This window comes from Myotis brandtii, unplaced genomic scaffold, assembly GCF_000412655.1.
Source record: "Myotis brandtii unplaced genomic scaffold, ASM41265v1 scaffold123, whole genome shotgun sequence".
Lineage (NCBI taxonomy): Eukaryota > Metazoa > Chordata > Mammalia > Chiroptera > Vespertilionidae > Myotis > Myotis brandtii.
The window spans coordinates 14,616,738-14,632,254 of NW_005354291.1; the positions used below are offsets into that span (position 1 = coordinate 14,616,738).

At 40.8% G+C, this 15,517-nt stretch overlaps 1 protein-coding gene across 1 annotated transcript in view; it reads right to left on the reverse strand.

The window, feature by feature from the left end:
• The window catches only part of NHSL1 (NHS-like 1), a 73,096-nt gene that overhangs the window by 41,924 nt on the left and 15,655 nt on the right, over positions 1 to 15,517 (reverse strand). Inside the window, exon 3 of the mRNA XM_005859135.2 lies at positions 9,976 to 10,100. Coding sequence (XP_005859197.1) covers positions 9,976 to 10,100 — 125 coding nt within the window. The remainder of the gene's footprint in view (positions 1 to 9,975; positions 10,101 to 15,517) is intronic.

Below are 15,517 nucleotides of genomic sequence, written 5' to 3' on the forward strand. Positions count from 1 at the left end.
GGATCACTATGAGATAAGCTGCTCTGTGAGCTGTAGAGGGGCTTTGCAAATATTAGCCACTATTCCAGGTGGTTCTTTTACTTTGAGCATCTGGGCCTCCCTTCCCAGACAGAGGAAGCCATGGTAGGAGCCAGGCAGAACCCACAGCTGATGTGAAAACGACCTCTTCTGGCGCCTCCCCCTGAGTCCTGTGTCGAAGTTCCCGCCCCCAGTGTGATGGTATTAGGAGGCGGGATCTTTGGGAGGTGACTAGGTTTAGATTCGGGCACCAGAGTGAGACAGCAACGATGGGATTCGTGCCCTTAGAAGAAGAGGGAGAGAGAGATCACCCAGGTAAGGCCAGGCGAGGACACAGCCAGAAAGCCGCCTCCTCCGAGCCAGGAAGCTGGCTCTCACCAGACACCTGGATCTTGGGCATCCAGCCTCCAGAACCAAGAAAAATAAATGTCTATTGTTTAAGCCGTTCAGTCTATGCTATTTTGCTATAGCAACCTGAGCTGACTAAGACACCACCCTCCCAGCATTTATAACACACACACACACACATTTACAAACAGTAGAATTCACCTTTTTAAAAAAATACATATTTTTTATTGATTTCAGAGAGAAGAAGGGTGAGGGAGGGAGAGATAGAAACATCAATGATGAGAGAAAAATCACTGATCTGCTGCCTCCTGCACGACCCCTCCTCCCCAAATGGGGATCGAGCCTGCAACCTGGGTGAAAGATTGATACTTTTAAAAAAAATACATATTTTTTATTGATTTCAGAGAGAAGAAGGGTGAGGGAGGGAGAGATAGAAACATCAATGATGAGAGAAAAATCACTGATCTGCTGCCTCCTGCACGCCCCCTGCTCCCCAAATGGGGATCGAGCCTGCAACCTGGGCATGTGCCCTGACTGGGAATCGAATCATGACCTCCTGGTTCATAGGTCAACACCCAACCACTGAACCACACCAGCCAGGCAAGGATTGATCCATTTTTAAAAAGCATAAGTTGATGCCTTTTTGGATTAAATACAAGTTTTTAAGAGGACATCAATAAGAAATCTATAGAAACTTATCATTTAGAAATCTCAAACACTTGGAAGAGAACACTGTCATCACTACTGTTAATGAATTAACCTTCCTACACAATACCTGTATTTATTCTACAAGTACCGCACTCCGCAATCTGAAGAGGGCTACACAGAACAGATGAAAATGGTTTGGCGTGTTAGGGATAGGGTCTTAGGTGAAGAATCCAAACACCTGAGTCTACTCACTTTATAACTTACAGTCAAGGGACCTTTAGGCTGTTCCTAAATGTTGAGGTCCCTTGCTGTAAAATGGGAATATCCTGTACTCTTAGGACCTCATGAGATGATAGCTGTGGAAATGTCTAGGACAGTTAAATGTCATGGCCATAAAGGTGGTGGTCATATAAATGCGACTTCACGAAAACAAAACCATGAATTGACAAGTACCTGCACTTTTCTTTTATTGCAAGACTATCCATAATAAATGCATTATAGAAATAAAAACATAAATTATATAACTAGACATCTCAGTATTTTATACTTTAAATTCTTAATGCATACAATATGTAAAATGATAATCTACTTTCTTTTCCACCTAAAGAAACTATAAAATGTCTGTAATTAAATAACGAACATACTCAACTGGAGTATATGTTACTGACATCTTAATCATGATACTAAATTACACCATATCCATTCATGTTTGATCTGACACTGGTTACAGCTCCTACAGATCCTGAAAAGACAAAGGAATGTTTGAGTCGGCCGCAGCAGCTAAGCCAGGCTGACATAAATCAATTATTTCTGCCCCCTTTGCAGTTGTGCTACTCTTGCTAAGTTTGATTTATAATACAGATTCTCTACTCTTACACTGTAGCTACACATACACATAAATTAAAGAAAATTTTGAGAATTTCATATCAATTTGTATAAAGGTCACATGTCTGAGGTTGAAGCTTAATCTAGTAAATTAAAAGGTCACTCCAATTTTCTGACATATTTACATAGAGATAATTCCCCAGGCAACCTTGAAATATAACACAAATTTCGAAGGCCGTAAGAAGCACATCCTAACTGAAAGTTTTAAAAGAAAGGAAAGCTTCAGATGGCCAGAGAATAAACAGCACGGTGACATCCTGCGGAGAGGGTTCCCGTTTCGTGTGACGTCCGCTGGAGGGACCTGGAGGAACTCAGTTCTGTGGTTTGCATGCGTCTCAGAGGTGCTCATCAGGCCTAGTAACCTACTTTTCTTTTAGTTGTCAGAATCGATAACTATCACAATGGAACGGTACTTCAGTTAGCTTCGTTACCATGGGACGATCACCAGGGACAGCTCCAATGTGACAACTGACAAAGATCATCTGTTTTGTAAAGTGCTCCCTTCATTTCAAGAAAATTTCCCAGACCAGCAGGGCACAGGTAACGTTACATGCAGAGTGACTGTTGGACAGTGCTACAACCTACTGAAGAAAATTTGAAAACCAGGATGGTATGACTTCCAAAATGACCTGACCCATGCCTCCTAGTATTTATAAATGCAGCAGGAACACAGAAAAAACCTCCTGCATCTCAATGGCAGAACACAGCACAAGTACTCCATTAAGACAGACGTGGGAACGCTCCCGTTTACTACCTTAGCCTCTTCTCTGGCCTGCACGCTTCTGTCCTTGTTGACTACCCTCCCGTACTCCTCCCCTTCCTATAGTGGATTTCCCAGCACCACAGCCAGGTCATGGTGCTCCTCCTCTCAAACCTCCCAGATTCTTAATATGGCCTACAAAACCCTACGTACGTGCTCTATGAACTGGCCCCCTGCCAACAATGACCTCATCTCCAACTAGTCTGTCCCTTGTTTATTCTACCCAGTCACATCCTCCTCCACGAAGTTCCTTGTACACATCACGCACACTACTGCCTCATGGCCTTTGTACTTGTTGCTCCCACCACTTGAAATGTCCTTCCCTCAGATATCCACACAAGTATAACCTTCTTATTCTTCAGGTGCTTAGTTTAGTCAAGAGTCCCCTTCCTGTCGAGGTCTTAGCTGTTCACCCTACCTAAAATTTTAACTCCTTCCCAAGATTTTATATCCCCTTTTCTGCTTTCTAAGCTTCTCTTTAATACACACATATCACCAGTATACACATATTTTAGTTACTTATCTTGTCTCTCCCATGAGAATGTAAGTTCTAGGAGCCTTTAAATCGGAACTGTAAGAGAGTTATGTCAGAATTTTGAAATAGCTCTTTGTACAGTTTGGCTCAGTGAATAGAGCATCAGAACTGTGGACTGAAGGGTCCTGGGTTCGATTCCGTACAAGGGTATATGCTGGGGTTACGGGCTCAATTTCCAGTAAGAGGCATACAGGAGGCAGCCAATCAATGATTCTCTCTCATTATTGATGTTTTTATCTCTCTCTCCCTCTCCCTTCCTCTCTGAAATCCATAAAAATAGTTTTAAAAAATAGAAATAAAAAAGGGACCACCATCTAGTAACTGATTTCTACATGGCTTTCCCAGGGTTACAGGATTTAAAGGAACTGGTACCTCATTTAATTTTCACAGCACCAGCCTCACTTTACAAATAAGAAAGTGGCCTAAAATAACTTTACTTCTGGAAAGTTCAAAAGTGGGCAAGTGGAATGGAAACCCTCAGTATAGGGTGAGTTACTTTTTTAAACACTGAGTTTGAAGTTGCCTTGTTTTCAGAACTTAAATGCAGTTTTTAAAGCTGTTAATTGGTCAATAATGTTCACCAATAGCCCATAATCTGGTCCTGGAAGGAACGTAGAGTCACCAATAAAACTTAAGAAACCACTATTCCTCGTGTCAAATTACTTAATTTAAACAGGGAGATCACCTGCCCCCAGAGGTGGTTGTGTAGATTCTGGATGCTGGCAGACCTGCATTTCAGAGCCCACCAAGTCCTGCTGGAAACCAGGCAGCCTCGCCAGATGGACAGTGGAGCCTGACGTACAGTCTCTTTGGTAAATGGCCAATTTACCAAAGAGTAGGCTGAACTGTGAAACACAGATTATTAGCCCAGGCTTTTTTTTTTTAATCTGCTATGCTTTTAAAAATTGGAAAATATAATTATAAACAGCTAAATCTAGTATTCACTTAGCAAGTATTACATAAGAATAGACCATTGAACCGATGAAACAACATAGGACACTACTGAAGAGGACACCAACAAACATTCTAGTCCTTTTAGTCTTTGGTGATTTTACTCCCAAAATTATATCTTTTGGGTTGACTCTTGGTTTTGAAGATTCTAGATAGTTTTATAAGGTGTCAAAACCATTGTAGTCTTTGTTGGCTACATGCTGCTTCTACTCAGACCCGAGAGATCCTGACTTACAATTGTTCTCTCCTTTTCCTTCCCCCATCCCGGACCCAACCTCAACAACACAGAAGACCAGGTGTGGTGGACATGGATCCACACAAAAGCACAGTTCATGGCCCTCCCAGCAACTCCGTGATCTGGCTGGGAGGTGGTTTTCATACCCACGTTATTAAGTAACTAATTGTTCCTTCTCTCTTATTCAGCATATTAGTCCCTTTATCACAAAACCTAGAACTGTCAAGGACTCTAAACTTCCTTACCATGTACTCCATGTACTGAATTAAAATAGTTTGGATTTAAACTATCCCATATTAAGCGATCTTTTCCTCAAAATAATGAAAATAGGTAATTAGAGTATACATTTTAACTGATATAGTAATTTCTTATTTTAATGATCTTTTGATTAGAGTAAATCATAGATCCAAAGTATATAGTACAACATATTGAATATTTAAGAACTCGCTGCCCAAACCACGCTCACAATACTACCAGTAATTGCATCCACCTCCACGCTCCTCCCTGCTTCCCCAGAGGTAACCACTCTCCTGAACTGTGTGTTAATCATTCCCTTCCTTTTTTTTAAATAAGTGTGTATAAATATGCCTAAATTAGATGTTTATATTTATTTGGACTTTTATAAAAATGGTATCATGCTCTTTGCACTGTTACTTATTTACTTGTTATTATGTTTCTAAGACACATGCATATTGTTGTGAGCCTGCAATTCACTGGTTTCACTGGGGTACACACTGCATTCTAATATCACATTTATTTATTCATTCTTTTTTTTCTTTATTAAGGTATTACATATGTGTCCTTATCCCCCCACTCATGCCCTCATCCCCCTGGTGTCTGTGTCTATTGGTTAGGCTTATTTGCATGCATACACGTCCTCTGGTTGATCTATCCTTTTATTGACTGCCTTTGAGCGTGAAGGTGGTGCTATTAATAATTACACAGGACAGCAGCTGTAAACCAGGGTTGTCCTGAGAAAACCAGAACATGTGGTTTATAACTCTTTACAGTTGAGGAAACTGAAGCTCACGAGCAATTTAGCCAAGACCGCTGCCACGGACAGGTGGGAAAGCTGGCCCAGACCAGCGCTCTCAAGCATCATGTTATGTAAGCCTCCGGCATTTGCAGTTACAGAGCAAGGCTGCTATCCTTTGTATTCTTCAAAGTCCTCCTTTGATTCAAATATCTCTTATCATGGAAGGCTAAAACAGACCCCGAGATACCAGTTCAAAGAATAACAGGAAATAGGAAAGAAAACTTCAGTTTCTATCAATACTATTAAAGCCAACTGTTTATTGCCATAATCCAGCCTCATTTATCTGTTTGGGGGTGAATTTTACACAAGAGATTGAGTAACTCATGACTGACATGCTTTCTGTTGAGACAATGGGGCCTCTATGAACATTTCTGTGACTCGGTGAACATATCATCAAATATAACCTCCGACAATGGCAGCTGGAGAAATGCCCTATCAACTCAGGATGTATTTTGGCATCTATAGCTGAACTTCCTTCAAATACCTGAATAACCTCTTTAGTAGTACCTGGCACACAATGACAAATGAAAAATCAGAACAGAAATGTCAAGACTAGAACAACACTAAAGTAATGATTTACTCTCTGATTTTGCGGAAGAATAAAAAGTATTTTGTGGATTCCTACATCCCTTTGCGGCAGCATTTTTCATGCAGCATGTTTAATATTTAGATGATGTACAGAACATACATAGTTGAAAACACTTCAAACAATTTTTTCTTGTCACACTACATCACCACTTTGAAAGATATATATGGATATCATTAGCAAAATACCTTTCTTCATACCATAAACTTGAGGTTTACTTGGCAAATGCTTTGCATTTATTATTCTAAAATAATTATCCAGAATAAATAACCAGAACAGATGTCTTCTAGGTTCTCTGTTCTAATTTATATGTTCTTAACCTTCACCTTATTAGCAACTCTCATTTTAGGATAGGGCTTCTGTCCTAAACACATAACAAATGCTTAGTATTTGTTGAATGCGAGTAATGCGTTTGTTCTAAGCACCGCTTTTGATGTCAGAGCATCTGTAGCCTAAACATTTAACTCATGTGTCCCTTCTACAGACAGTCCACTGGTCTCCTCACCTTTCATCTCCATCCCCACGCCTATCTAGGAAATACAAAGAAGGGTTTTCCCAATAGAATTTTCCCTCCCATCTGACTTCTACAGACTCTGTACTTAACAATGACCCCAACTGTTAGAGCCACTACTAAGAACATGCGTTGTAGTTAGGGGCCTTGGTCTTAACATGGAGACCATAAACTGCTGGCTGGGAGCCCTTTACCTTTCATCTACATCCCCACGCCTATCTAGGAAATACAAAGAAGGGTTTTCCCAATAGAATTTTCCCTCCAATCTGACTTATACAGACTCTGTACTTAACAATGACCCCAACTGTTAGAGCCACTACTAAGAACATGCGTTGTAGTTAGGGGCCTTGGTCTTAACATGGAGACCATAAACTGCTGGCTGGGAGCCCTTTATAGTTACTGGATTCCCACCTGATTTCAAGTGCCAACTTGATCATGTACTAAATCCCATGCAGACTAGGGTCTATTTCTGAACTTTACATACTGTTTTTAATGTTTGGTCCTACTCGTCTGTACATTCAGAGGCCACACTGGAGTAATTCCTGACTCCATGGGTCAGCACCTGGCCACTCTTCCTTCCTCACTGCTCTTCAGTTGCACAGCTTGTCCAGGTATGAACCTCAGATCAGCCTCTCCAGTCCCTCCCTCCTCCTTCCACCCCCCAAATAACTCCAAACCAAAACAAACCAACTGTTCAAGTTGTTATTGGTATTGTGTTGATGTTATAAATTAACATGGGCAGAATTGAGAGCTTTCTGATATTGAGTCCTCTAATCTCAGAGCATATGTTTTTTCATTTATTCAAATCTTATTTGTGGTATTCTATAGTATTTGAATTTTTTCATATAGATCTTATCCTTTTAAAAAAAAATGTTTTTGTTGATTTTAGAGAGGAAGGGAGAGGGAGAGCGAGGTACAAACAAGTGGAAGAGCTAAGGCTTGAAATCTGTGGATGGAGCAAGCTCCTATTCCATCTCCCTGCTCAAAAAATCCGTATCAGATGTTAAACTGCTGAGAAATGATAGAATAAGGTACTTCTTATGCTTACTAGGACATGCCATGTTGTGTGTGCGTGCGTGTGTGTGTGTGTGTGTAATCATTATCCCTGACTTATTTCCAACAGGACAGGAGCCTTGTTTTCTAAGGGCCAATGACCTGTCCACACTCCCTCACACGTTTGGGAGAGGCTGCTTGGAGGGGTCCGTGGCAATGCACGTAAGAGTAGAAAGTCGTTCACAGAGACTGAACTTCTCTCAGGTGTGAGCATCTGGGAACTAAATAGCTGTGTGAGAATTTAGAAACTACGCTTCCATTTCCCAGGAAGATCTTAGAATGTGGTCTTGGAATGCCAATTTGCACCGGGGACTCTGCATACTCACTAGGCTGCACCCAGAAACCACCTGTCTCTCCGGGTCCCACTGTAAACTAAATGCTCCCCTTCCCTGAGCACCACAGAAAGGCTGAAGTATAGCTGGGTTTTTAAAACCTCACAGGTGAAGGAGATGGACAGACACTGATCAAAGGGTACGGGCCTTCAGTCTGCGATGAGCAAGCTCCTTGGGATCTAATGTACAGCACAGTGACTCCAGTACATAATACTGTGCTGTGTACTTGAAATTTGCTAAGAGAATAGACCTTCAGCGCTCTCATCTCTCTCTCTCTCTCTCTCTCACACACACACACACACACACACACACACATATACACGGTAACTATGTGAGGGGATGGATGTGTTCATTAACCTAAGTGTGATGATCATTTCATAAAGTATACTTTTGTCAAATCATCATACTAGATACAATTTTATTTGTCAATTATACTTCAATGAACCTGTAAAAAATTTTAAATCAAAACAACACCCTCATGATATAATTCATCTTCTGATTTTTTTTATTTTTCTTACTTATATCAACAGAGAAAAAAAATAGGCTTTTAAAATTAAAGACGAGATCAATTTTGAAATAACTGCTTTCCTATTATAGTAAGAAACTTTCTTTGTGTATTTTATAGTTTCAAAGGATTAACCTAATATGTCCAAACACCTTTACAGAAATAGGAAAGATATCCTATATAATAAAAGCCTAATATGCTAAGTGTCTGGTTGACTGGTCAGCCGTTCAACCAATCAAAGCATAATATGCTAATGATATGCTAAGGCCGCTCAACCACTTGCTATGACTTGCACTGACCACCAGGGGCAGATAGTCGACCAGTTGCTATGATGTGCATGACCAGTAGGGGGTAGACACTCCGATCGGTAGGTTAGCTTGCTACTGGGGTCTGGCCAGACACGCCCTGGAGCCCTCCTGTGGTTCTTCCCCGGCTGGCCAACCTCCTGTGTCCCTCCACAGCCCTGATCATGCACCAGTGGGGTCCGTCGGCCTGGCCTGTGCCCTCTCGCAATCTGGGACCCTTTAGGGGATGTTGGAGAGCCGATTTTGGCCAATCCTGCAGGCCAGACTGCGGGACCCCACTGGTGCATGAATTCGTGCACTGGGCCTCTAATTCTGTAATAAAAACCTGGGTCCAATCTTCATTAGAAAACCAAAAATTTAAGGTGGTAATTTTCTATTTTTGAACAACTGTTATCTACTTTTTTTCTCTGATGTTACTTATTTGAGAGAGGATAATAAATTCTAAATAATGTTCTCCAAACAATAAGACTTTGATGTATTGACCTAAATTCCACTGAAATTTCTTAAGTTAATTTAAAATGGTTTTTAAAGCAAACCCTGTTCATCAAACCTTATTTGTTTAGGTAATTTGTGTCAGTCAACATTCCTTAATAAAATGAAAAATAAAACTATGTAAGTTAAAAAATCTCCATACATTTTTATTCTTTCGTGTGTATTTAGTGCTGAGAAATATATTTGTCTTAAGTAGTTTGCACATATCACAGAGGATGGCATGAGAAAAAGGAATGCAGATACGAAACAGCATCATGAAAGCGAATTGCCCAGCGCTATCATATTAAGTAGAAGCACTGCCCATGCTGGATCCACCTAAGAGCCCTGTCCACTTGTGAAACAATGGCTTTTTGCTGCTATACTTAGAGCTCTTCTTTGTCATCTCACTAGGTTCTTGGTCACATGAAAAAAGCAAAACAACAGAAATAAGATGCTTTATTTCTTTTACCCAAAAGAGAGTATTCAAAATGCACAAATATATTGACTATGCTCCTTTAATAACTTCTTTGGATCAGGAACTATTTTTTTTCCAGGCTAATTTTAGCTTTCGAGAAAACTTAAAAGATAGTACTGAGAATTCCTTGTGTACCCTTACCCAGTCTCCCTTAATGTTGATGTGCTGCAAAACCATGGCACACGTATCAAAACTAAGCAGTTTACTTAGGATAATACTATTAAACTAAAAAGCACACACACTTTGTTCTAAATTTTACCAGTTTTCCCACTTACATCCTTTTTCTGTTCTGGGACCCCATGTTGAATTTAGAAGCCTTACCTTCTGATCTGTTTCATCATCCTCATCTTGGTACTCATCGCTGGGTGGACCGGAGCTGGCGAAGGTGGGTCCCTGGGAGTAGTACTGAGAGCTCCGGTAGCCATCCCGCCGCAGCTTATCACATTCTGCAGAGGGCACAGGTCGGGACAGAGAAAGGGCATTAGGAACCAGAATGCCTTTACTTCTCTTTATTGACTGTTTCTGGTAACACTTCCCTAGGCATAATAAGACTTCAAAACAATAATAATATTAAAAATGACTAAGAATTAGTACAGCAACTACTACACACTCCATGCCATGCTCCTATACTTTACAGGGACCACCTTCAGACCTCACAGCAACCCTCCGTGTCAATTTTTGACGCACAACAACTGCTTATGTAATTCCACATAAAAACCCACAAGCAATCCTCGTGCTAGGCTTGTTTCCTAGACTCGTCAGCTGGAAGTGGCATGAGAAATCACTGGTGGTAACGCTCTCATTTGTAGTTCTCATTTTAACTTTGGTGCCAAACAGCCTATAGTCATTGTGCCGAATTTAATATGAAGCTGGTGGCAGTCTGAGATGCCTGCCAGTCCACAGAAGAATGCCTGGCACCACTGAGTGGCAGGGAAACAGGAGGCCCGATGCCCTGGATCACAGGGGACTGGGGCCACTGGCTGCTTAGAGACTGGGCATTGTCCTCAAGGAGGACCCACTGCACTAATTACTGTCATCAGTGGGGGGAATGCAGCAGAGTTCCAAAGGCTTTTTAAAACTCCAGGAGCTGCTAGGTGGGCGTGGCTCAGTGGCTGAGTGTCGCTTATGGGCCAGGAGGTCACGGTTTGATTCCTGGTCAGGGCACATGCCAGGGTTGCAGGCTCAATCGTTCGTAGGGGGCGTATAGGAGCCAGCCAATCAATGGTTCTCATCATTAATGTTTCTATCTCTCTCTTCTTCTCCCTTCCTCTCTGAAATCAACAAAAATATATTTAAAAAATAATAATAAAGCCCCAGGAGCTTTCCCACTACCCAGATGCCACCTTAGAGGAGCATTTGCCTTGCAGAAGCATTTGCCACAGGTTCCTTTAAATATCCAGCTTGCTAAAGGAGTGCCAAATGTGTTTGCTTTTGGGAAAGTTTCCTCTTTGCACAGCTTTACAAAACCATGTACGTAAAAGCACAGAACCAAAGTAGGCCACCTTCAGAATTCCTTTCAAACACTGGGATCTATGATTCTTCTTCAAAGAGGAGACAGTAGTTGCGTTCGTACACGGATAAAAATTCTCCAACCAGGGAATAAAAAAACCTCACTCTCCTTAGCTACCACACAGTGGGAGTGGAAAGTTTCCAATCCTGGGCTACAAATCAGAGTTTTAAAAAGCCCACTGAAATAGCCATGAGGATCTTTAGAATGCCAAGCTAGCCCTCACCAGGTGGCTCATTTAGTTGGAGCATTGTCCCAAACACCAAAAGGTTGTGGGTTCAATTCCCAGTCAGGGCACATACCTAGGTTGGGAGTTCCACCCCTGATCGGGGTGCCTATAATCAATTGATATCTCTCTTCCCCTTCCTTTCTCTCTCTAAAATCAATAAACACATCCCTTGATGAGAATTTAAAAACAAAACAAAACACAAATAGAATGCCAAGCTAATTTAAAAGTGCATATATAATCAAAAGATAGCAAAATATTATTACTTAAGTCACTTATGGGATAAATAATTTGTGGGCTGAGCTAGCAATCATTCTTACTATTGTGTAAAATGGAAATTTTAAAAAAATTTCTGCAACTTCCAGAACATACCTTATTTTTAGTAAGTATTTAACTCATGCTAACCTAACTCTTTTCAATGAGAGATATTTTCCCATTTTCTCCAATATTTGACAATTTTTCTAAAAAAATAAATAGTACAACCAGAATCTATACTAGAGATACTGTTACATAGAGCATAATTAGTAGTTTTCAAATGTTATTCTATGCAATTTGGGGATTCTGTAATTTTTTTTGTTAACTACCGTAAAGCTAGATTTAAAAAAACAACACTCAAGCTCAACAGTTTTACATTTCATTAACCTGTGCTACTACATTAACTTTTCTGTGGTCCTACAAAACTGGAGTTTCCTAAGGATTAGGAGTGCACCTTGTAAAACACACCCATAAAAACTGTTACCACTTGCAGCCACTTACCATGTAATTCAAATACTTGCCACACGAAACAAAATACAAAGTGAAGGCCAAGGCCCCTTTAAATGAAGTCTTTCTGTTGTTCAAAAGAGTAGTTTCTCCCTCACCAATGGACCCAATAGTAAGTACGTTTGAAATGATAAAATTTTATTGTTTTAGGAATCTGCATTGCATTCTGGATGCCACGTCAGGTAATGTTTGAAGAAGATTCCCCTCCAAGGAAACAAGGATTCCCGAACTAGATCATCTCTACAGTTGATATTAGTTACGATATTCTCGAGAAGAATATTAAAATGACAAAAATGACCTCATACATGTTACATCTTAAAAGACCAAAATACTGGAAAATTATTATTCCTATGCTAAAAGCATAAAAGTCTTGCAATTATTAGTACTCCTAATAATAAACGGTGTGACACTGTTTGACCCTAGTTTAAGAGGCAACGCCTCCTTTTATCTCCATGAAGTTTATGTCAGAGAAATGTTTAAATAGTAATATAACAAATAGTAGGATATCAAATGAAAGTTGATGTTGGGTCGAAGATTAAACTAGGCAGTGTAAATATATGGCAGATCACCAATATTCTGAATCTTACAAATTTCCTGAAATCTAATAAACTCCTCAGTATCCACTGTCATTTATCTTATTCCAACTCTAGGGGAAATGTAGGGAAATTTCCCTTGTCAAGTTGCAACAGCTCTCAGTTTCTAAAACCGTGGCTTTGTTCGTTAAAAACGGAGTTTATTGTCTGTAGAGTGAGATATAAGTGCAAGCCATCATGAATAAACAAAGACTTTTCACACACTCAACAGAGTAACTGCAAGGCAAAGCAGAATTTAAAGCCGGGTTATGCCTGCAACTCCAGGCTAGAAACAAGATACTAAATGTAATAGAAGATCTGTCTTTAACGCATGCTCCTCTTGCAACAGAAATTAAGAGTAAAACCCGTTATTGTTCTCTCGGTGCTGCCTGGATAAAGGTGTCACTGTTCGTTGGGTCCTCTGATTTCCCAACCACCAATTTCCTCCTCCTTCCTTACCTGTCAAATTATTTTCTTTAGTGCAAGAACAATGAACAAACATTTCTTGGTGGACCAACGTTTGCAATATAGAAGGACAAAAATAATGTCACAGAACGAGATGGTTACCCAACCATCCCGGGAATTTAATACTGCTCTGGCTTCCAAACTTTCATGCAGCAAAGCTGTTCTCCGGGCTTTTCGTTTTAATAGTTTAGACATGGTAAGAGAGTCTCCTGCAAGAAGCTTTAAAGAGTTATTTTCCAAATAATTGTCTCTCCTGGAAACTCTTGGTGAACTTCCACTTTGTATGTTATGTTCTTTCATTTGTTGAATCAGCCACAGTGAACTAACAGTGGTTCTCAACCTACCTAATGCCGTGACCCTTTAACACAGTTCCTCATGTTGTGGTGACCCCCAATTTCATTGTTACAAATTGAACATAATTAAAGCATAGTGATTAATCACAAAAACAATATGTAATTATATATGTGTTTTCCGATGGTCTTAGGCGACCCCTGTGAAAGGGTCGTTCGACTCCCAAAGGGGTCGCGACCCACAGGTTGAGAACCGCTGAACTAGAATATGCAGCAGATACAGAGTTCCAAAATCTCAGGGGCTTAACACAACCAGAGTCTCTTTGCTGCACATTCTGCTCATCTCCTCATCCAGGCTGAGCTGGCAGGCGCTTTGCTCACCACAGTCGCTCAGGGACCTGGGGCCAGGCAGAGGGAGGCTCCACACCCACTTGTGCTGGGACAATCTGCATTTCACACCTGCTATAGGAACCTGTGCCGGAAGGACCCAGGGGTTACTTCCGCTACTATTTCTTTAGACAAAACAAGCCACATGGCCATACCTACCTTCACAGGGGACAAGAAAGAGCAATCCTACGTCATAAGCAAGGGAGAAAATGAGAATATCCAAACACAACTCTAATAACTCTTCCAAGCACAAGAATAACACTGAATCTGAGATCTTCCAGATCCCCGTTACCATTCCCCCAACAGTTACTTAATGTTTTATTTCCAATCCCTGAATGAGGCTGAGAGGCTTTGGATGTAAAATATGCAACAGTAGTGACAGGCTACTGGGTTTCAGGAGGCTGACCATGGGGGGACACTGCATGGAGGAGCCCCTTGAATGTCTGGAATCCAGACAGACCTGGCACCACCTACACCTCTGAGATCTCGGGGATATTTTTGCCTCTTGGAAACTCAGGTTCCACCTCTGTAAGCCCGGACGTCACTCCTCCTGGGAAGCTGCCGTGAGAATCACTCAGTAGCATGACCCAGGGCGCTGCTCTCCGAGGGGAGACTAGGTGAGGGTAAGCCGGAACTTGGCACACACGCTCGCTCTACGTGGCAGATGCTCAAACACAGCCATCGCTGGCAGAATATACCATGGAAACCATAACTACCTCCAACTCTCCCACTTTTAAAAGCCAGTAAGCAAGCCTATAACAAGATTTGCTTGGCTGCACAATTCTTTAAGTTTCTACCATTTTACAAAGGTGTTGTTTCCATCTTTATCAAAATATCATGAGGCTGTATTTTTTCCTAAGGATGTGTAATACCTACATCATACTGGGATTCTCTTACTGTCAATAGCCTGGATACTTAGTTCTAACTGCTCTCAATCCAAAATAGAGCTAAAATATGTTAACTGATCTCACTGCAGAACTTACAGTCATGACTTAATTGGTTTTACATAACCTGAAGCCTTCTACTTACAGACATTTTATATAGGAAGGGTATCAGCCAGGTGGGCGGTGAATGTATTTAATATAGCGTAACGACTAAAGCAAGGGCAGTATAGAGGTTCCTTGATCTGAAAGTATGTGTTAGGAGTTGAACTGTGTCCCCCAAAAAGAGATGTTGAAGTCCTAACCCCCGGTATCTGTATATGTGACCTTGTTTGGAAATAGGGTCTTCCCAGTCACAGTTTCTTTCCATGATGCTCTAAGCTTCCTGCCACAAGAAACAGATATATTTGTCTTATGAATTATGAAACCCAGGTTGTCAAATTTCTGGTAGATCCAGATTTCCAAGCTCCTATCCCATTACTTATCCCTCAGATTATCAAGAACAGTTAAAAAACAGTTCTATTATATGTCTTTATCCAGGACCAGAGGACTAAGAGCACAAGTCCTACAATGTTTAGAAGAAAGGCAATTTTAGTTCACCGCTGTATTGGCTATGACACAGCTAAGGGATCTAGTTTAAGCCTTCAAGTAAGCACGTAGGAAAAATTTACTTCACTCAAATACTATGCTTTATAAATATTAGATAACTTATTTTCTTAATAAAAATCAAACCAAACTGCATTTGAAAATAGAAGAGATTTACCTTCTAGTTC